The following is a 20,788-nucleotide window of genomic DNA, read 5'->3' as shown; positions in this document are numbered from 1 at the left end:
AATAATTATGTACAAGTCATCTACGTAACCATGATCCAATCAAAACATCACATCTGAAGGAACTTGACCTGCAATACCAAAGCAAGTCAACTCTGGTCCACATAGGCTACTAATAAACAGCATCAAACAGATAAGTCATACTGACAGCAAATAAAGTTACTAGAGGACTGAAGCATGTAATTCCACAACAATTAGTGCTTTTGCATATTTATTCAAATGTTTTCAAATAGGCTATATCTTTTTTTTTTTTTTTTCATTTTTGCTAGTCTGGTTTTCACCATAAGCTCAATCTTTTAAGATTGAACATTAGTCTGGGGAGGCTGCACTTTGTTTCTACTGCTCTTCGCGTCGCGTCGTCTCATCACTGGCCAATAGCGTGCCAGGACTAGAGTATGGCCGTTTCTGATTGGAGCCAAAGGTTCTGGCAGTAAACAGAGGAGATAGATCTGCTGGTTTCCAGCCTAAGCTGCCAGGTGAAAGTCAAAGTTCAGGCAGGGTTCACCCAGCCTACATTTTTGTTGCATCTGCTAAATAATACAATTCTTACCATACTGTAAGAGACACCAAACAAAACATACAAGCATGAAAAGTTAAATAAAACAGTAGCCTACTGATACTGTTCTTGTTTATACCTCATACAGAAGCATTGGAACTTTTGCTGACAAAACCAAATACTTTGGTGATGAGACGATGCAGGCAACAAGTCTCGAAACATTTGGGTGTATGAGATGACCTGATCCGAAGATTTGTCCGATAACTAGTCTAAGAGAAGCGTACACTCGTATGGGAGTCCTCTCTGGCTGTGCAATCCTGGCTTTGTGAGGGGGCTTCAGTGGAATGTTGAGGAACATCTTAAAAAGCCCTTGGGACTTAAGAGTCTCTAATCTACTGCCTTGAGGAGGGGAGTAGGCCTGCAACAGGCAGACAGGCCTCTCTCTCTCTGTTTGTGTGTGTGTGTGTGGGGGGGGGGGGGGGGGCACATGCATGTATCTGCAGGTTTCTATATAACTGTTAAAGAATGCATGGCAATGCATGGCAATCTCTCGTTTTCAGTCTAGCGCCAGCCTTTCCCATGTCAAAACTAACCATTGATGCTACTGTATCTCTACTCTATCAACACCCTCAGGGGATTGGAGACAGTTTCATTTCATTTTTACATGATGTTTTGTATGATGTTATATAATATAATAAAGGTTAGTCTCCGACTCTCTTTTTAGCATTCTTCTTGCTTCTTACCCCTGCATACATCTAGAAGTTACGGTAAATGATTACAGGAATAAAGAGACAGAGAGTGCATTGTAAATCCGTGGCAGAGGCAAGGAGTGAAGTATAAACATGGTCAAGATTGTTACAAAACACATTTCATTCAGATTCATTCATTCAGTCTAGATGCTTTTTTACTTCATGTTCAGATGCGTCTTCTGTGGTTGATTGTAGGCAACACAGGTCACAGGACTGAGTCGTGTTTCAGTAAGTAGCCAGCCCTAATTTTGTAGCCCTTTTAGTTATTTGCAGACTGAGTATGTAGTATGACTGAGACTGGGTAGTATGATGTCGTGAAATGATTAAGGCAAGACTAGGCTATCCCACATGATAGAACACGCAAAGAATTGAAAACAACAGGGGCATAAGCATAACATGCCACTCTGTAGGCTAGTTCACAATGTAAAAAGATACGCGTTTCTGAAAACTTACCCCATGGTATTTCCGGTCACTTGCAATCGGTCAAATCTGTGTGTTTTCCCCTTACAGTTTCCTCAATCTAGGTGCATCCCGTGAATCAGTCAAGCTTTCACTATCAACTGATATGTGGAACTTTATGCTTGCGTAGAGACCGTGTAAGAGGACCTCCTCCTCTCGCGAACTCCGAGAGGCAGCGATTGGTGAACAGGTGAACAACAAGTGTAGGTAGCCAACGCTATATTTTTTACACTACATTTTTGGTCTAAATTTTTTCCGAGATAAGGGCATATATAGCCTATGCTATTTTGCAGTTCAATACGCATTTGCAAATGTTTAAATGCGGTTTAGGCAAGCACATCCATTTGTTTTGTGGTCATGCTCCGTTGAAATACGAATCCAATAAATATTTTCCTTGCAGCACCAAATCATTTGCTTATGTAGTGCGCATGATCATCTACCGTTTCATATAAATCAATTAGTCTTATAGCTTAATCAACTTTAGTTCTCTGATCAGAGACTGCCGCCTGGCAGCAGAGCAGAGAACTAATCCTGGAATGGGGCGTGAGCGGTGAAGCGTAAACTGAGAGCATGTGTCAACTCAAATCTCGGCGCGCGACTCGGCTTTTCGCCTTTAGCTGGTGGTCATTGCCTGGCAAGGTCATCGTCGTATTGTGTCGCACTGAAAGACCACCGATCATACTTTCCCAAGTGTAGAACGAAGCTGATAGAAACCACGAATGGCACCTGTATCCAATAAATATGGGATATCTGATGGATTGTCCCCCAGCCTGTCTGTTCTCATGACGGAACGAAGCGCGCACGCAGAACATCGTGATTCTTAATGTGTGGACTCAGCACTGCCTATGACGATGCCCAAGCCAAGGTGTAGACTTAGACTAGCAACGACTATTGTGATAATTATTAGACAGCTAATTTTCAGCTTTTTTCCCCATAAATTAATAATTTGAATGAATGAAATGAGCCCTCTTCTAAATTGCTGTGCAGCCGTATTTGGCTGCCAAGCAGGCAAAGCTCACCCAAAATCGTGACCATCAGCCAGTGTTACATCCACTGTATTCCTGCGCATCTTAGTCCATTTCTGATCCTACCAGACGTCTCCGGCCACCTCGTCCGTATGAGACAGCGCACATCTGACTCGCGCAGGTTCGAAGAGATCCCAGATAGCCTATGACAAAAGTGTGACGTAAAGAATTTAACAACCAGGGAAGGCTCAGACATTTGAAGACAGTGGACGATTAGAAACATAAACAAATCCGAAGAGTTATTTTGACCTTCAAGCAAGGACTAAGAGTTGCGCATCGTTTTTTAAGCATAGGAGAAGGAAAACTGTAGTGACTGATATTATATGCAGAATGGAACGTGCAGAGGTATTGCTGACAAACACAGGCAAACTGACAACTTCTAAACAAGACTATATTGTTGAGTGGAGAGGGTATTACATCACTGCATCCCCAAATCATCCGTCTCCTCAAGTGACCCACATTAGACTCTATAGGCACTCTGTTTCCTATCCATTAATTCGTATGTTTTGGCTCCATCTAGCGGACCATCTCTGAACGTTCATATACAGTGTTTTCTTAAAGCTACTTTGCAGTAGGTTAGGTATAGTCAGGCCAGGCGGGGGCCAGGGTATTGCCGTATAGGCTAAACTCTGAACTTTCTTAAAAGCTGTATGCGTTGCATACCAACCCATCTATCAGTCTTTTAATTTAAAAAACTAAATATAGAAGTACCAGGACTGACAGTAAAAAAGCGAGACATCAATTATGGGGAATCATATTGTTAACATGACAAGATAAGTTTGACTCAAACAAGGAACAAACAATGTCGTTTGATAAATGGTAGGCTTTTGGTCTGGGATGGTTTTCATATGATCCACAAACCCTATATCCAAATGTGCAAAAATTGGCATGGCCCCAGAGCTATAGGAAGGCCGAAGACTTAGACAACTTAGAGAGCAAACAGAATTTGCAGTGAGCCTAGTTGTTTGCAGTTTACTCTTGGTTTTTTAACCGTGTTCATTTCCCCCCCCCATGGCATTCACCTTTACTATTCTTAAGTTGGGAGAGAGAGAGTGCTTGCATTAGAATGAACTCCAATCCAGTTATATTATTAAAGACTTGAAAGCCATTTCATCAGTCCCACATCATGTTATTTATTGTCTAGATATAATGAGGATTTAGAATAAATAAGAAAAGAAAAAATAACTCAGTATAAGGATAGCATAGGCATAAGGATACTAATAACGATTTAGAAAAACACCGAAATGGTTGTGGGTAAAGTGTGAAGATGATGTCATGTTTTGCTAAAGAGTCTCTTCTAACTCTGAAGGCCTCGCCTTGTTTACTCTCCTATCAGCCTGTCTCCTCTGACATACAGCATGACTCTGTCCCCAACATCAAATCTCTTATAGGATTAAGCATAAAAAGCAGTGTGGTATGAACTCAGAACTCAGCATACAAGTACAGGGTGCAGACACACACATAAGTGTGAGAGGTTGTTTCCACCCTTTTTTAAAAGGAGGAAGTGGCCGGATATTTACCGGCAACCACAACAGGCATCACTGAAAAGTGACTAACGGTCACACAGCCTAAAGTCGCATACACTGTATATCCACATCTATTAAGCTTGCCAGCAGACAGATTTGCTCTCTCACAACTCTATCCATGTGGATACATGCACCAACTCAAACAGGTGCAGAGACATGCACACTCAAATACAGTATATATAAAAGCACACACCCTACACACATGCACTGGTGAACTTGGTCGTACAGACATGCGCACATGTGCTCACATGCTCCGATACAAACAGATAAGGAGGGGAAACATCGAGTCACACAGCCATCCTCCTCCAGAACAGCAACATGGAGTTTGACTACCAAACGCTGAAAGGTCGGTTGTCTTTTCTTCATTCCGAGAATCCTTTTCTGTTTACAGCAGAGCTCAAAAACTCTCCTTTATTAGAATATCAATGATGTGGTATTATGCCTTGTGTTGTGAGAGGAGTCCAGAATAATGTGAGCTGTCTTGCATTGCATTGCAAAGAGTCCTTATACAAACTGATGTAATGTTGCATGTTTTTTTTTTATAGTGAATTATGTTCATATATCTGCTATATGTCCTGTTTTTTTGCCATACAGTATGTCCTAATACTGGCTTGAGTACACTGCTGTTTCACAGATAAATGTATTCAGTGAATGAGAAACACACATTCTAAATATTTAATGTACGACATTATTATTGTCTGCTTGTTCACCTTTGACTAGTTCTACTGAAAGGTTCAGATGCGCTAAGCCTCACGTGTGCAATTTCTACCATTTCTCATGAGTTCACTTGAAGTACTTTCTCAAACACTGTGAATGTCAAGAGGATGTAGCTATCGACCACAGCCAAGAGTGCTGCATTTCCGTCCCAAAGATCACAACAGATCAAGTGTCGCGACTATGTTCTCATTCTGATATATCTAAAAAAGCCAGGTGCTACAAATAGAGCAAAAACTTCCGCATAAGAATAAGCAGCGTCAACTTTGTAAGGATGTAGGGATTAGGGAAGTGGATATTTTGAATGTTATTCCTCATTGCGCCATGTACATTGTTACATCTCATGACACTAGTGGGGAAACTGATATCTTCTATTTTTTTGTTTTGGTTTGTTGAAATCATACAAAATGGCAACATTTAGATATGTGTTGGTGTGTTTTTGTATAAGTACACTTTGCTTATATGAACATAGATCTTCATAATAAAGTGGCCATTCCGATATACAATTAATGTTTTATGGGAGGCTTTACAGAATAATGGTCTGAGATGTGAGCAGAACAGGTTTTCCCATTTTCTTAAATGAACACTTACAGTAGGTTCCAGAAAGATGATTAAAAATAGTTTTCATATATATAGGTACTTCATGACCTTGAAGTACCTGAGGGATAGTTACATAATGAAATGCTGCTTCCTAGCATAAAACCACAATCCAAAGACATTAATCCTTTTTTCAGTTCCAGTTTGTCATGACAACCTTCTCTTGCAGTCCTCCTCATGGAGGAAGCGTTAGTTATGCTATGTGTCGCTCATGTTGGAACTCCACGTTGGAACTGTTTTTATATCCGTAGATGCTGAAGGCAGACAAAGAGAGGAGCGTATCAGCACCCTGCCCATCCAAATGCCACGGCCCTCCGCCGCACAAGACCAGTGCGCCAGCCACAAACCACCCGTCAAGCCCTGTCGCAGCATCAAGTGCCGCCCTGCTGCAACACAAGAATCGGGCCCTCCAAACCCTCTGGCCAGTCAAGCAGGACACGAGGTAGGAGTCACCACATCATAAAGAGAACTTATTATGACAGTCATAATATCCCATCAGCGTTATGAGAATCAGGAATCGTGGTACCCAAATACACCGAAAAATAAAAAGCCATGGCAATATATGAGGCTTACAGTACATTCTATATATTCTATGTTAATTCACATTTTCAAGTGCAAGTCAGAAAAAGTTGGGACATTATGTACAATGCAAATTAAAGCATAATGTGATATATACAAATCTCGTAAACCCATATTTAGCTGCAAAAAGGAGAGACAACATATCAAATGTGAAATGATAATGTTGAATATTTCATGGAAATATATGTGTTAATTTTGAATTTCATACCAGCAACATGCTTTAAAAAAAACACACACATTGGGATGGGGGCATGTTTACACTGTACTGTTTCTCACTCTAAGCGATGTTGGGTAACGTCACTTCTGTTGATGTTCAAACAAAACAGAGAGGTACAGTAGCTCGCTACTCCCTCCCCCTCCCTCCCATGCAATCGAAACTCTCCTGAACGTGCATCTTATTAGTGATTGGCTGGAACAGTTTGTTATGTTATAATGGTCCAGGCTGGACCAAGTTGTTTTCGTTTCCGTAACTGGAGGTTGGACTGTCTACAGAGACCGTATTTTTGTATTCAGGGCATAGGCAGGTAGCAGATGGTGAGGTCATGTTTGCTGTATGTGACAATTATTTTTAGCTTAGAAACTGCATTACATCGCTTATAGCACCAAGCATCATTCTGCAAATATTTAGGAACTGAGAAGACCAGTTGCAAGATATCTGAGAGTGAAATATTGTACCATTCCTGCCCGATATTGGAGTTCAAACGCTCAACAGGATGGTGTATTCTTAATCACGTAATCATCTTAATTTCCTAATTTGACAGGTCTGGACTCCAGACAGGCCATTTTGCCATCTGAACTCTTCCTCTAATGGAGAAATACTTTTAAAATATGTGCAGAATTCATGTTGCCATTGTTCTCCTGAAATATTCCAGGTCTTCCCTGAAAAATACATTGCCTGGATAACAGTACATGTATGTTGCTCAAAATCGGTATCATTCAGAATTGATTGTACCTTGCCTGATATGCCAGATGCCCATACTGTATAGGTACTAGTGCACCTCCACACCATCATGGATGCTGGGTTTCGAACTGAGCACAACAAGTTGCATGAGTTGGATAGTTGGATAGGCCCTCTCCTCTTAAGCACAGAGGAGTCCATGATTTCCAAAAATAATAGAAATGTTGATTGATCTCACCACAGGACCTTTTCCCACTTTACCTCAGTCCATTTTGAACGAGCTCAGGCCCAGAGAAGATGGTGGTATATTTCTGTATCACGTTTAAATACAATTTCTTCTTTTGCATAGTCAAGTTTACACTAGCATTTGTGAATTGAGTATCAAAGTGTGCTCATAGACACTGGTTATCAGAGGTTTACTTGAGCCCATACAATGGTTTTCATTTCAGAAACAGGTCTGGTTTTAATGTAATGCCATCTGAAGTCCAAAAGACCATGGCCATCCACTATTGTTTTTCAGCTCTGTCCCTTTTTTGCAAAGATTTCTCTGGATTCTCTGAAAATGTCAGTGATATTAAGTACAATAGATGATAGCTAAATATGAGTTTACGAGATTTGCAGATGATTACATTCTGTTTGTATTTGTATTTTACATAATGTCCCAACTTTATCTGATTTGGGGTTGTAATTTGATTTACATGCATTTACATTCTATTGTTTGTCCATTAAAACCAGAAGAAATGAGACATGCACTCATTTTAGCAGAGTGTGGTATTTAGGCTCCTAACCTTTAGAGACAGGAAGTGAAGTTTGATTTCCCCGCTGGAGAACAAACTGAAAACCACACACAGTGTGACATACACATTCTCTTTCTTTCTCTTTCACTCACTCACTCTCTCTCTCTCACACACATGCTCAGACACACACACACACACACACACACACACACACAGACACACACACACACACACACACACACACACACACACAGACACAGACACACACACACACACACACACACACACACACACACACACACACACACACACACACACACACACACACACACACACACACACACACACACACACACACACACACACACACACACACACACACCTGTTTTCTCTCACACACCTTTTTGAAATACTATACAACTAAAAATACACTCAACGTTCAACAGATCCGAGATCTGCCTTTGTATCATGCACAGCAAATCAACAAGTGGTCTGTGGTGTGTGGCTTGAGTCTATTATTGGCTTTCGTCTTTGTCTCACTTAAAAACCACCATCACTTTAAAACTCTTTTACACCGACTGTTTTTCTCACAAGTGTGTGAAGTGTGAGGTGCTCTTATCTCCCCATCTTTCTGACTTCCTTTCTTTAGCTCCATCTCTGCTTTACCTTCTCCATCTGTATCTGTATCTACTTCTGAGGTGCGTTCAGATTTGGCAAACAGTGGCGAACGTTCACAGTGTGAACATGTTTTCTTTGAACAGTTACATTTGAATGATTTGGTGTTAACATTCCATTCTAATAGTACTTGCATTGTTGCGTTCGTCAAACTCACGTCCAGTTCCACTGTATGTCCGCGGAGCACCACCTCCTCCAGCTAGCCAGACAGACAGCCAGCCCAGCCCTCCTCAGACTGTTTGCGATTGTTAGCAAACGTTCGCCAAAAACTCAAGGCTATTGGAACACTGTGTGGAAGCGTTCGCAAACGTTTGCCTACAGTATGTTCGTGATCTTGAACGCACCTCTGCTCTCTACCTTCCCCATCCTCCTTTCATCCCTTTGTCTTCACTTGCCTGCAGTCATTTCCTGTGTACTGTAGGCCTATTAGCCGCATTGTGTATAAACCGCAGGACAGTGTTTTATGCTAAGTTCAAAGAAACCAAATCATATCAATACCATACCGTGTGTTAACCTCATGGCTGAAGACATTGTGCAAAATCAGTGTATAAGCCACGGCTAACAGTAGGGAAATTCCAGTGACTTCACTTTCTAAAATGTTCTTTTTGCTATTTTCCCCTCAGTGGCAATCGCTCGTATTCATAACACTGACCTTCATCCTCTGTCTCCTTTCTTCTCACCCCCCCCCTCCCTCCCTCCCTCTCTCTCTCTCTCTCTCTCTCTCTCTCTCTCTCTCTCTCTCTCTCTCTCTCTCTCTCTCTCTCTCTCCCCCTCCCTCTCTCTCTCTCTCTCTCTCCCCCTCTCTCTCCCCCTCCCTCTCTCTCTCTCTCTCTCTCCCCCTCTCTCTCCCTCCCTCCCTCTCTCTCACTCTCTCTCTCTCCCTCTCTCCCTCCCCCTCCCTCTCTCTCTCTCTCTCTCTCTCCCCCTCCCCCTCCCCCCCCTCCCCCTCTCTCTCCCCCTCTCTCTCCCTCTCCCCCTCCCTCCCTCCCCCTCCCCCTCCCCCTCCCCCTCCCCCTCTCTCTCTCTCCCTCCCTCCCTCCCTCCCCCCCCCTCTCTCTCTCTCTCTCTCTCTCTCTCCCCCCCTCTCTCTCTCTCTCTCTCTCTCTCTCTCTCTCAGGTGGTGGTGAAGCGCATGTCCCCGGCGGTGATGCTGGGCCCTGCGGGGCCCCTGGAGGCCCTGTCCCCGTCTCTGCGCGCCCACACGCTGCTGTGGTTCCACCGGAGCCAGCTGCCTCGGCTGCAGACGCAGGGCCGGCCCCTGCCACGCTGGCTGCACGGCTTTGCCACTCGCAGGTCTGGAGAACACACGAGAACAACACACGCAAAAAAAAAAAAAACAATCACAAGGCCGCTGAACTTTGTCGGGGGAAGTTTTGTCGAGCACAGCGGACAGGCCTAAACACACAGAAATTAACAGAGACACACACACACACACACACATATGCACACAGATGCAGACGCAGACGCAGACACAGACACAGACACAGACACAGACACAGACACAGACACAGACACAGACACAGACACAGACACAGACACAGACACACACAAATTCAACTACAGTATGTTTTGGATCTCACATCTGAAATCCCCCTCCCCTCTTTCCTTCTCAGGGAAGCAGAGCAGTTGCTGCATGATCAGCCAATGGGCTGCTTTCTACTGAGGTTGAGCGAGTCCAAGATTGGCTTTGTACTGTCATACAGGTACACGCACACATGTGACAGCAATCATACATAAAACCAAACCATGTCGTTAACACAGACCAACACACAAACCTGCTCTGTGCTCTGTGCAGGGGCAAAGACAGGTGTCGCCACTTCATCATTGAGGAAGAGGATGGTGGTCTTTCAGGGAAAGGGGGGAGATACCTCATTGCTGGGGAAAACAGTCGCCATTGCAGCCTTGAGGAGCTCATCGCTTACTATACCCAAAATCCTGTGGGGCCCTTTGATGAAGTGCTGACAGTACCGTGCACTAAGGTGTGAGCTCCCATATCAATTCACGTAGAGTATGTGCAGCCATTCATACACACATTAGTATATAGTCACACACATACTGTATGTCACTACACAAGATTCAATTCTTAATGTAACTATGTTCTGATGAAGCCTAGTTAAATAGGTAGAAGAGATTAGGATAAAAAAAACCCCATCAAACTAAAGATGGCAGCTAATACATAATGTTGCTCTCAGCCAGATCGTTCTCACTGATCTAGATAAAGAATGATGGGGCGGCAACAATGGCATAGTCTATCCAGTGCTAGTTATAGATCAGTGGGAACGAGTCTGGAGGACCGAGCATCTAGGATCGAGGAGGGATGTTGAGAGAGGCCCATTCATTCTCTCTCTGTATGTGTGTGGCAGGCTAATGGTCTGAGTGACGACATCATCAGAAAGAGGGTGGGAGACAGGGAGCAGGGAAAAGAACCGAGCGGCCAAGTCTCGCTGCCTCCAGCTCCACTGACCTCAGCTCCACTGCCCAAGCCCGGGGAGGCTGCGTCCAAGGACACACCGGAGTATGCTGTGGTGAGGAAGGCCCTGAGGAAGAGCCACTCCCTGCCAGAGTCTCCAAGTGTGCCTGACACAGCGCTACCCTGTTTACAGGTGTGTAACTGTAAACACAAACACAAACAACCATACAGTACAAATAATGTGCAAAACTATCCTGTATAGTCACAACAGTCTTTAATGTATTTGATATAGTTGTTACAATGTACCGGTATGATTGGTATTAGCACTATTGTGTCTTGGACTTCGCACGACTTTTTTATTTCTCCATAGTAGCATCACAATAATTACAGTAGCATAACAATTTAGCACCTAAATGTAGTGGAATTTAGTATTTAGTAAGTTTATAGTAAAACCTTAAAATACTGTGTGTAATGCATTTACACAATATCTGTAATCTCAGCAGGTGTTCAACGCAGTCTCTAGTCCTAAAGAGAGCACTGTGTGCCAAGACAGACCCACCAGTGAGAGTGATACGCACTCCACCGTCGACAAGCCCACTGATGTCCCCTACGCCCGTGTCAACAAACCTCCGAGAGCCTTGGCCCAGACCCCACAGGGCCCTGCCGGCAGTTCAGCCTCCGGACTGCAGGGGGCGATGGCCCCCTCTGCCCCGACATCGCCACAGGCCTCAGCGGAGCAAAAGTACTGGCATCTGGAACCCGAGCATACCTACGAGGAGACTCCTGCCACGGCCACTGCCGCCACTGCCGCCGCCGCCACCACCACGGGCGAGCAGATCGATTTCTATGCCATGGGCCGGCGGAGAGAGGTGCAGCGCAGTGAAGGTGAGGAGAGGACAGGAGAGGAAAGAGGAGACGAGAGGAGAGAGGAGACTAGAGGAGAGAGAAGGGAAGAGAGGAGAGGAGAAGAGAGAAGAAAAAGAGGAGAGGAGAGAGGAGACGAGACAAGAGAAGAGAGGGGAGAGAAGATGAGAGTAGAGAGGAGGGAAGAGAGGAGAGGGGAGAAGAGAGAAGAAAGGAGAGGAGAGAGGAGGGCATTGTCATGGAAGGGAATGAGAAGAAGGGAGAGAGTGATGAGAGAATATGAAAGACAAGTAAAGAACCTAGAGAAGGCACAGGAGACGATGGGAGGGCTTGAGACAAAAAAGAAAGGATGAAAAGGAAAAGGGGGATTATATGCCTTTATATGACCAAATAATCTTTATTTAGCTCTAATCACCTTTTTCCCAACAGGAACTTCTGGAAGTCACGTCTACTCTGAAGTTAACCTCCGTGGTGCTCGGGAGAACCCCACCCTCACCTCAGAGCCTGCACCAATAAGAGCAAGCAACAGTGCTACAGCTCCTGCTTCTCTGAGGAATGCCCCGAACCTCCCTGCTAGACCACCCCCAAGACACACCAACATATTTTCACGACCAGATAACAGTGTGCAGGTAAGTCATCACATCTAGTCCTGACCCAACAACAAGGGTTTATGTACAGTACATCATATCATAATTGCTTTGCAAAGTCATGACGTTGACGTGGTTGGAGTACTTTTGCCACAAGTAGGCTGAATCACCTTCTGTACTCGTCCTCTTCTAGAACTTTGGTGGGCCTCTCCTGTCGACCTCTCCGTCCAGGTCTGGTCACTTCCCTCCCCACCTCGCTGGTAGACCTCTCCCCACTGACCCCTCAGCCATCTACGAGCAAATTCCAGAAAGGTCGTCTGGACCTCGACCTCCTCTGCCTCCACCCAACCCTAAACACTGATGCCCTGTGACCCAGGGTCTGGCCCTTTAGAACTACAACTGGAGCATCAAGATGAACGTCAACTTTTTTGACAGGTCTTAATTATCACCACAAAGGAGGACGCACTGACTGCTATTTTCAAACTTCTCAGTGGTTTCTGATTCGAATGAAAAACTATTAAGACAGAAATGTACCAAATACATTCCAGCAGTAGTATCAAGATTTTTGGTCTTCAAGGTGCACTCTCTGATCATAACCCGAGACGCAAATTCAGAGAATTTCTCCATAGTCTGTTAGAAACATAATGCAAGAGACAAAGCCACACACAATGCCAGCCACTCAGCAGCACTGCTTCAAGAGTGCTGTTCAAATATATAAAAAAGTGTTTGCTGGTTAGCATCTGAAAACAACTCGGTTTGTGTTCACACTCAAACCAGCCACAGTTGTGCATATGTACTCCACCTTTCACCCGCAACTAAATGTGGACCACGAGCATGTCAGAGAGCACAGCTCAAGTCAGAATGTTGCCTCTGTATACACACACACACACACACACACACACACACACACACTTAGAAGAGCATTTTCTGTATATAGTGAATAGAATGAAGGGAAACAGACCACCTCCAATTGTTATCTGTCCAGGGCTGCGTAGAGAGATGCAGGACCTAGCTTTGTGTAGATAGGCTATTTCAAACTGTTTACTGTATGTCTACTCATTGTCAGATGTGGTAGTAATTTATCAAACCAGCGTATCACTTGACATGTGAAACATGAGTACCAAATATTTAATAAAGAAAAATATACAAAAGTCTGTTTGTTTGTTTTATAGGAAACCCACTTTATTTCCAAAGAAAAAAAAACAAAAAAACACACTGCAAGACTGAGCCAGCAGAGTGCTCCACAGTTCCTCTGAGCCCAGTCCTCACTGCTCAAGAGGGTTTCAGACGGATGATCTTGTGTCAAAGGCACCGCAGTGATGTTTGCTGCAACGGGGCATTCTTGCTCACGGGGTCCTCCAGCACCGTCCCATCATGCATGTGGGCTTTAGTCTCACCCCGACCCAAACCTTATTTAAAAAAACAAACGCAGGGAAGGAAGGATGTCCTTCCAGCATCCATAATAACATGATCTTTGAAACGGTTTACCCCAATATGGGTAATTAAATTATTTGATGAAAAAAAAAAGAAAAAAAAAAAAAAAAAAACCCACCTCAAACCCTCTCCCCTAGGCAATCTTAATTGAAAAACGACCCTGTCCTTACCCTGCCACCCCCAGCTGGACCCCCCCCCCTCCCTCCCTCCCCAATCCCTCGGAGTAGTGAGTGTGCGCGCTTTAGTTCTTCTTGGCCTTGGGCGAGTCGTACTTCCTCTTGCTGGAGTACCAGAGCAGCAGGGGGATGCCGATGGAGGGCAGCGTCATCACTCCGAAAGCAGCCCAGTCCAGCTGAGGACACGAGGACAGGAGAAGCGTAAGAGCAGGCCGACGTGGCTTTACATCTCACAATCTTACCATATTATATACGATTATATGACTATAATTAAGACTGTATGTATTGAATTATCTACGCAATCAATACCTTGTCTACGAAAGAACTGTATGTATTGAAATATCTACGCTCTCAATACCTAGTCCACGAATGAACTGTATGTATTGAAATATCTGTCATCAATACCTAGTCCACAAACGAACTGTATGTATTGAAATATCTGTGCAATCCATACCTAGTCCAAAAACAAACTGTATGTATTGAAATATCTACGCAATCAATACCTAGTCCACGAACGAACATTCTCTTAAAAAGTCAGTGACTACTTACAAAGTGGGGGGAGAAGCGGCGGTCGAACTCTCTCTGGGCAAGGATGCCACCCTGACCTGGAGCACTGGTGTATCCAACCTAGCACAGAAACGGACACGGTGGTCAGACCCTCATTCGGTTCCTCCAACATCTCCTGTGGCAACCGGCAAGGTAGGTAAGGAAAAGGAAATCTTACTCACCACAACCTGTCCACCCTCCTGGGCCAGGTAGCTGACGGAGGCAGAGGTGAAGTTGAAGTAGCCGGCCTTGAGAGGACGCAACACAACCGTGTGAGAGACATTGCTGGCACTGAAGCCAAGGAGTTAAGGGCTATAATGGAGGGGACATTGCTGAGGACATAGACTAGGAATTGAATTGGTCTTCTAAATCCCTGGAAGAAAATAGGGGATCAATACCAATATGCACTGCCATTTCCACCACAAAAATAACTATTGGGCTGACACATGTATAAAAATGCAATGAATTGGGAGACTGGCTTTATTTTTTGTCTCTGCTCTCTGGTTATTACAATAAGTCTAAAATAAATAATAATGTATTAAATAAATTAAAATAGCAAGCTATTTTAAACAACACCGAAAAAAACTTTGCAAAACAAATCTCTACACTGCCATTACCTCCATGCTATCTCTCCCTATACACTAAAGTCTGACACAGCAACAAAAAAATGAGATCTCCCTCCACAGAGTTTATTTACTTTTGCCCCCCAACTAGAACGGTGAAGTGCAGAGCTACACCAACACAACAGCCACGCACTAACATAGACACTCAACGTGTATGCCACTTGCATAGGTCAGGTGAGCAACAGATTCAATGGAGAACCATTTGTGAGAGGGCATTAGGCTGCGTCGATGCACCGCAGATCCATATATTCAAGCAAATGTTATGTTTCTGAAGTCAGCTGGGCAAGACTAAAATAAACATGGCAACAGTTCCTTAAGGGTAGCTGCTACGCTACTATGCTATAAAAACCGTGCAATTAAATGGTACAGGTGTGTGGAAGTTTAGCTGTCCCAGAGCAAAAAGTGATACATAGATGTGCATCACTTTAAGGATTGCTAAATTCCAGCAAAACCACTCAGATTTGATAACCATCCTAAATCAAAACCAGGACCACAAATACGGTCTCCTTGACTGGAACATTTGGAATTGTTTTTCATTCTGAACCATGTCGATCAGGTAGAGAAAAGAGTAGTACAACACAAGTCACTTTCTCTGACAACTAATAATGCAATCTACTAACAAGAGAGGAGATAATGCATGATGTGGAGAGATTTTCGCCCTCTCTTGAGTACCCAAGACTGCACACACAAAGGTAGACACTGTTGGATGATCAAAGTCCACTGTTATCTACTGACTGTTTGAAGAGATTTCATGCAGTGTGTAAGGAAGGCTCAGAAAACCCAAGATTACTATCCACATACTGATGAAGTGTGCCCGGGCAAAATTAAGGCCATTGAGGAGATTTAGCGAGAAGTTTAAGGATACGGAGCAATACGATCCCATTTCACATTAAGCATTCCAGAGACGATGCCGAAGTCCTCAGGGGGGAAGGAGTCATCGGACAGCTCAACCTCCAGTGCAGCACTGGAAAGAGCAGGAGAGAGAGAGAGACGTGTTATTGTTGAACATCAACAAAGTAAAAGCTCAAATCACTTGAGCAAAAGTTGACCTCCCCAAACAGATATAAAATGGAATTAATACATTTCTACTGGACAGGCTGGCATGTGTTGCTATAAGCGGCCTTTACCCCTGAGGTCTGAACAGCAACATACCTGGTCCCAACGTTGTAGATGTTGTACTGAAGAGTGAGGTCTCGACCCTCCACAGCGTAACGATTTAGCAGGGACTTGGAAGCCAACAGGCGAGCTCCCTCCTCACCTGCCACCAGACCCATCAAAGCCACTACAGCAAACAAGCACAGGGCCCTCATCTGCAATTAAAAAACGAAAACAAAGTCAGTCATAAGGTTTAGTATTCAAAAGAATGACAAGCATTAGGGAAACACTGCTCTAAAGACCAATGCCAGGTAGTGCTACAAGAGGATATTATGCAGCATCTTTTGTACTATTAGATGTATGGCACGACTGGCAATGAGACTACCTCACATTTCAGAGATGTCTTTTCCGTTATGATATTTCTACAATTATTTTTGTTGGTAGGTAGCTGCTAATTTAACCTAAATCAAGGCAAACGTCACACGTCAGATTTAATCATTCTGCTGCATCGTCCCAACGCTAGGTCAGTCAGTCCCCATTCCACCCTAACCCAGTACAGGACCAGACCGAGGCTGTCTGGGCAATATAAGCTCAGAAATGGAACCAGGAACCACAAGTCTGAAGATCTTCCCCAAACTACCACAGTACCAAGCAGATCTACGCTAATCTGACTGTGACTGACTTAAAACTTAAAACTAAAAGTAGGCTAGTGAACTAGTGAATTGGCGATGCCTAGTAACCACAATTAAAAGCAGCTAACGTTCACGTTATACAAGAATAAGCTGTTTACTTAAATAATTGCTAAGCAGACCAGATCATTGCAGCATTATACAAAAATAAGTCAAAATCTGTGACGAAATCTTTACAGAAGTTGTAGGTTTATCAAGCGACAAGGTTAGTCCAATCGACTATCTGCCTGTGCAATGCTTACGTGTACATTCCCTGTCATTCAACTTCGAACTTCGCGCTATGAAAACGTCTAGAAATATCAATGAAGTATGCATACAATTTAATCTGTCGAGTTAAAATAACAAGTTGATATAATTGAAAGATGTGGAAACCTCTCCTCATAATATTACAATCAACAATCAATGCATCATACAGGAAGATAACGCTTACGTGTACTTCATGTTAGCTGATGCTAACTTGCCACTCTCACTAACCTAACTCTAGTTGGTTATTTTGAGGACTTTTCAGACGACATCTACAACAGTGACCATAAGAACACCACTTTCTATTACTCGATTAGAACAACATCCTGTATATGGAAAAACTGCAAAAATAAAGAAGATATAGACATTTCGCATGCCGAGAAAGACAGCAGAACCTACCTTCGTCTTCTTCCTTCGAGTCAGAAAAGGAATGTTACGCATGCGCGAGTCCCGAGTCCTACTATGATTTCTTCTTCTTTCATTCGCTGACGCTGTTGACCTACCAGTACTAGGCTACATTACTGCCACCTGCGGGAAATGGCTTGTATAGTCAAAAGCCAAAGAGAAGGCCTTTCTGTGAAAATTCCAAACTGAGAAAAACAGCTTTATTGCTTGTCTTTCACACTGTATTTAGCAAATACTGTAAAATGAAAACCCCTATATCTTCAGGAACTGTATTATTGATATTTTAACTGGTTGATCAGAGGATTTGGCTTTTTATATTGTAAAAAAGTGAATTTCACAAAAAATGCAGTCACTGCTCTTTGGCTATGCATGCACTCTGTGCCAAGGTTTTCTGTGTCTGGCCTTTAGATCTGAGAGATTACGTAATAAAACATACGTAAGTTATTCTATATATTTGCTATCATATCATTGTGTATGGGACATGTCATATTTGTCCCTAATAAAGAATAATGTAGTCTGCACTATTTTCATTATAACATTTAGTCATTTAGTAGTCCAAACGATTTACAACAACTAATAAATGTACAGTGCATGGATATTGCTAATGCACCAATAAGTGCTACTTACACATAATTGAATAACAAATAGGGAAGGAGGAGTAGAATAGTCAGGAGAGGGAAAATGAATAAATAATACATCCTGATATACTGTACATGTAATGTTGAAGCCACAAGGCAGTGCTTGTTGGTAGATTAAAGTTATGGCTAAAAATTACAACTGGTCTGTCGTGTTTGCTCTACAAAACAATATAAAAAAATTGAGATCAAGCATGTCCAGCTGTTAGTAAGCAGTGTTGTAACGAAGACGTCGGACTTAAGGCTTTAGGACCTAAAGGTCAAGCATACAGATTTGATAATAATCTCACTAAACAGTCTATATGTGTAAATGTGAGTGATGATTACTACTACTAGGCCTACTAGGCCTACTACTACTACTACTATCCTTACTATTATGGTACACTGTACAAAGCTTGTCAAGAATGAGGAAAGAGCTTTAAAAGGAACCCATTTGAAGGACATGGCTAGAGATAATGTTTCACAATAGTGTACCAAATATAGGGTCACCAACTCTTAGAAATTCAAAACAAAACAGGAAAAACGTTCACACTTCCTTCTGAGAATCATAACAAAGCATTCTTCCTGCTGCTTAATAACCCTGACATGACCCTGACTGAGTCAGGTCACTATCTCAATAGGGATGGTCTGCATAAATATCTGATCAAGTCAGAAGCTGATCAGTGTCATTCTGTCACAGCAATGGCTCTGTCCACTCTTCAGCTCGCGGTGCTTCTGTTGTCTCTGATTGGTGGAGCACAGACTGAGGTTCCGTCCAGCTGCTTGGCCTCAGCTGGTGTCCCTGGCAACCCTGGACGCAATGGGCTCCCAGGCAGAGATGGCAGGGATGGAAAAGATGGGAGAGAAGGAGTTTCAGGATCCAAGGGGGACAGAGGAGACTCAGGTTTGTCTCAGCGTGTCCTGCAGTGCAGGATCATTTGACCCTCATTTGTCTGTTTAACCTAGAAACAGTCTGAGACTAATTTCTTAAAGACTAACTAGCCTTCTAATTTGATGCACAGGTGAGCTGCCTGAAAGTAATGTGTGAGTGTGACGTGCTTCATGTTTCTATCTGCAGGGCTGCCAGTCCCAGGAGCTCCAGGTAAGATGGGTCCTGCTGGGCCAGCTGGTCCTAGAGGGCAGAAGGGGGAAGTTGGGATGCCAGGTAAGGAGAGTCACATTGATGTGTGCTTGTGCATGTGTGTGTGTGTCCTTGTGCATCTGTAGTTTGCAAGTATCTTATTAATTCTTGATACATTTTCTCCATTTTTACATCAGGAGCAGCTGTTTTGCCATTGTCAGTGTCATGGCAGATTTTCGCAGATGTTCAGATTACGAGATCCAGATTGTCTATTGTAGAAAAAGGTAGAAGTCATACATTTAAATATCCATATATCTTATCTTTTTCTCTTTTCTGGTATCCTAAGTATACTGTACTTTGTTGTTCACAGCCATTCGTTTCCGCATCATCAGGAAAGTAGGAATGAAGTATTACGTGACCGAGGGGTCGCAAGACAATTATGATGCTGGTCTGAAATTCTGCAGAGATGCTGGAGGTGATCTTGTGTTGCCCAAAAATGAAGAGGAGAACAAAGCTCTTGTGAAGATTTTAACAGAGCTAGAGACAATAGCAGGGTGGATAAGGGCAACAGACAGGAAGACTGAAGGGACCTTCCTGGACACAGATGACAGCACCCTGAGCTTCACTAAATGGAAACCAGGAGAGCCCAATAACAGTGCTAACAGTGAGGATTGTATTGTGGCCATTAAAAGCACAAACCTCTGGAATGACGTTTCCTGTGGTGGAAAATTCAACATAGTATGTGAAATCAGATAAGAACAACAATGCACGTATTTAGCCTATAGCTATTTTAGCCTAATAGTTCACCCAGTTTATTTCATTGCTGGTAGTGACTTTCGACACAAACCTACACTTTCTGTTAATGTTATACTATTCCACATTTTGAGAGACTTCAGAATTCATATTCAAGCTAATGTCAGTGTCAAGCCACTAAAATGTCAAAAGAATTATCACATATATTTTCAAATTATGATTGAAGCTTTTAGCTGCAAAGGGTGGACTGACATGCATAAACTGAATTAAGAATGGGATGTGACTTAAGTCAATATGTGAGTCAAGGAGGGCAAATATTTTTGGCAATATATCATATAATGTATATAGGACAATGGTCCTCCTTTTTACAGTATGTGTTCAGAATACAGCGTACTGTAGGTCCATTGACCATCAAAGGCCAGGCATAACCTTGCATGCTAATGGGACCACAGATACAGGAACCAGCAGTGGGGGAAATGTAAGTAAGTTGTGTAATATGATCCCAGTGTTTTAGCCCTGTGAATGTGTATTGATAATTGATTGACAATAACAGCAAAAATATTCAGAGACTTTGGATTGACACTTTTATTATTGGCAAGACAAAGACATGTCTATAGACGATATTTGACTGCAAAGAGACCAAGACCTGTCCTCAGATTTAGACTTGTCTAATGAATTGCCTCTCTGTCTGTTATAAAGCATAACATAATTCTCTGTTAATCCTCAAATTAATGAGTAATACTGTAAGTGACTTAGTTAAAATATATACTCTGTATTTAGGTTTTGAATGCATTAAAGTTATTATGATTTCTGGTT

The 20,788-nt window shown here is 43.1% G+C and overlaps 4 protein-coding genes across 6 annotated transcripts in view; 2 read left to right on the top strand and 2 right to left on the bottom strand.

Annotated features, from left to right (window-relative positions):
• si:dkey-240h12.4 (death-associated protein kinase 2) overlaps nucleotides 1–3,074 on the bottom strand; it is a 22,173-nt gene extending 19,099 nt beyond the window's left edge. The window contains exons 1-2 of one of the 2 annotated variants that reach the window (XM_062529453.1): nucleotides 2,976–3,074; nucleotides 2,721–2,869 (exon numbers count right to left, since the gene is read on the bottom strand). The gene's annotated coding sequence lies outside the window, so the exon portion shown is untranslated. Of the gene's footprint in view, nucleotides 1–1,695; nucleotides 1,815–2,720; nucleotides 2,870–2,975 lie in introns of those variants that run through there. The other variant, XM_062529454.1, reaches the window with a different exon arrangement.
• A 1,482-nt stretch (nucleotides 3,075–4,556) lies between these two features.
• si:ch73-109i22.2 (SH2 domain-containing protein 7) lies at nucleotides 4,557–13,854 on the top strand. 2 transcript variants are annotated; one of them, XM_062529861.1, is made up of 9 exons: nucleotides 4,557–4,598; nucleotides 5,815–6,005; nucleotides 9,570–9,745; nucleotides 10,066–10,155; nucleotides 10,248–10,431; nucleotides 10,816–11,055; nucleotides 11,366–11,747; nucleotides 12,156–12,355; nucleotides 12,507–13,854. In XM_062529861.1, the coding sequence occupies exons 1-9, from the start codon at nucleotides 4,571–4,573 to the stop codon at nucleotides 12,672–12,674; spliced, it is 1,659 nt and encodes a 552-aa protein (XP_062385845.1). In that variant the 5' UTR covers nucleotides 4,557–4,570; the 3' UTR covers nucleotides 12,675–13,854. The 2 variants fall into 2 exon arrangements, with proteins under 2 accessions (XP_062385845.1, XP_062385844.1); XM_062529860.1 differs by having other exon boundaries at nucleotides 11,363–11,747.
• Nucleotides 13,855–13,961: 107 nt separating this feature from the next.
• ssr2 (signal sequence receptor, beta) lies at nucleotides 13,962–17,559 on the bottom strand. The gene is made up of 6 exons (XM_062529249.1): nucleotides 17,519–17,559; nucleotides 16,245–16,402; nucleotides 15,958–16,056; nucleotides 14,652–14,760; nucleotides 14,473–14,550; nucleotides 13,962–14,099 (listed from the first exon to the last, which is right to left on the bottom strand). The coding sequence occupies exons 2-6, from the start codon at nucleotides 16,400–16,402 to the stop codon at nucleotides 13,989–13,991; spliced, it is 555 nt and encodes a 184-aa protein (XP_062385233.1). The 5' UTR covers nucleotides 17,519–17,559; the 3' UTR covers nucleotides 13,962–13,988.
• A 1,281-nt stretch (nucleotides 17,560–18,840) lies between these two features.
• On the top strand, nucleotides 18,841–20,788 carry LOC134072951 (mannose-binding protein C-like). The gene is made up of 4 exons (XM_062529844.1): nucleotides 18,841–19,042; nucleotides 19,217–19,303; nucleotides 19,417–19,503; nucleotides 19,590–20,788. The coding sequence occupies exons 1-4, from the start codon at nucleotides 18,841–18,843 to the stop codon at nucleotides 19,973–19,975; spliced, it is 762 nt and encodes a 253-aa protein (XP_062385828.1). The 3' UTR covers nucleotides 19,976–20,788.

Source organism: Sardina pilchardus, chromosome 24, assembly GCF_963854185.1.
Source record: "Sardina pilchardus chromosome 24, fSarPil1.1, whole genome shotgun sequence".
Lineage (NCBI taxonomy): Eukaryota > Metazoa > Chordata > Actinopteri > Clupeiformes > Clupeidae > Sardina > Sardina pilchardus.
This window is presented reverse-complemented; position numbering and strand designations above follow the sequence as displayed.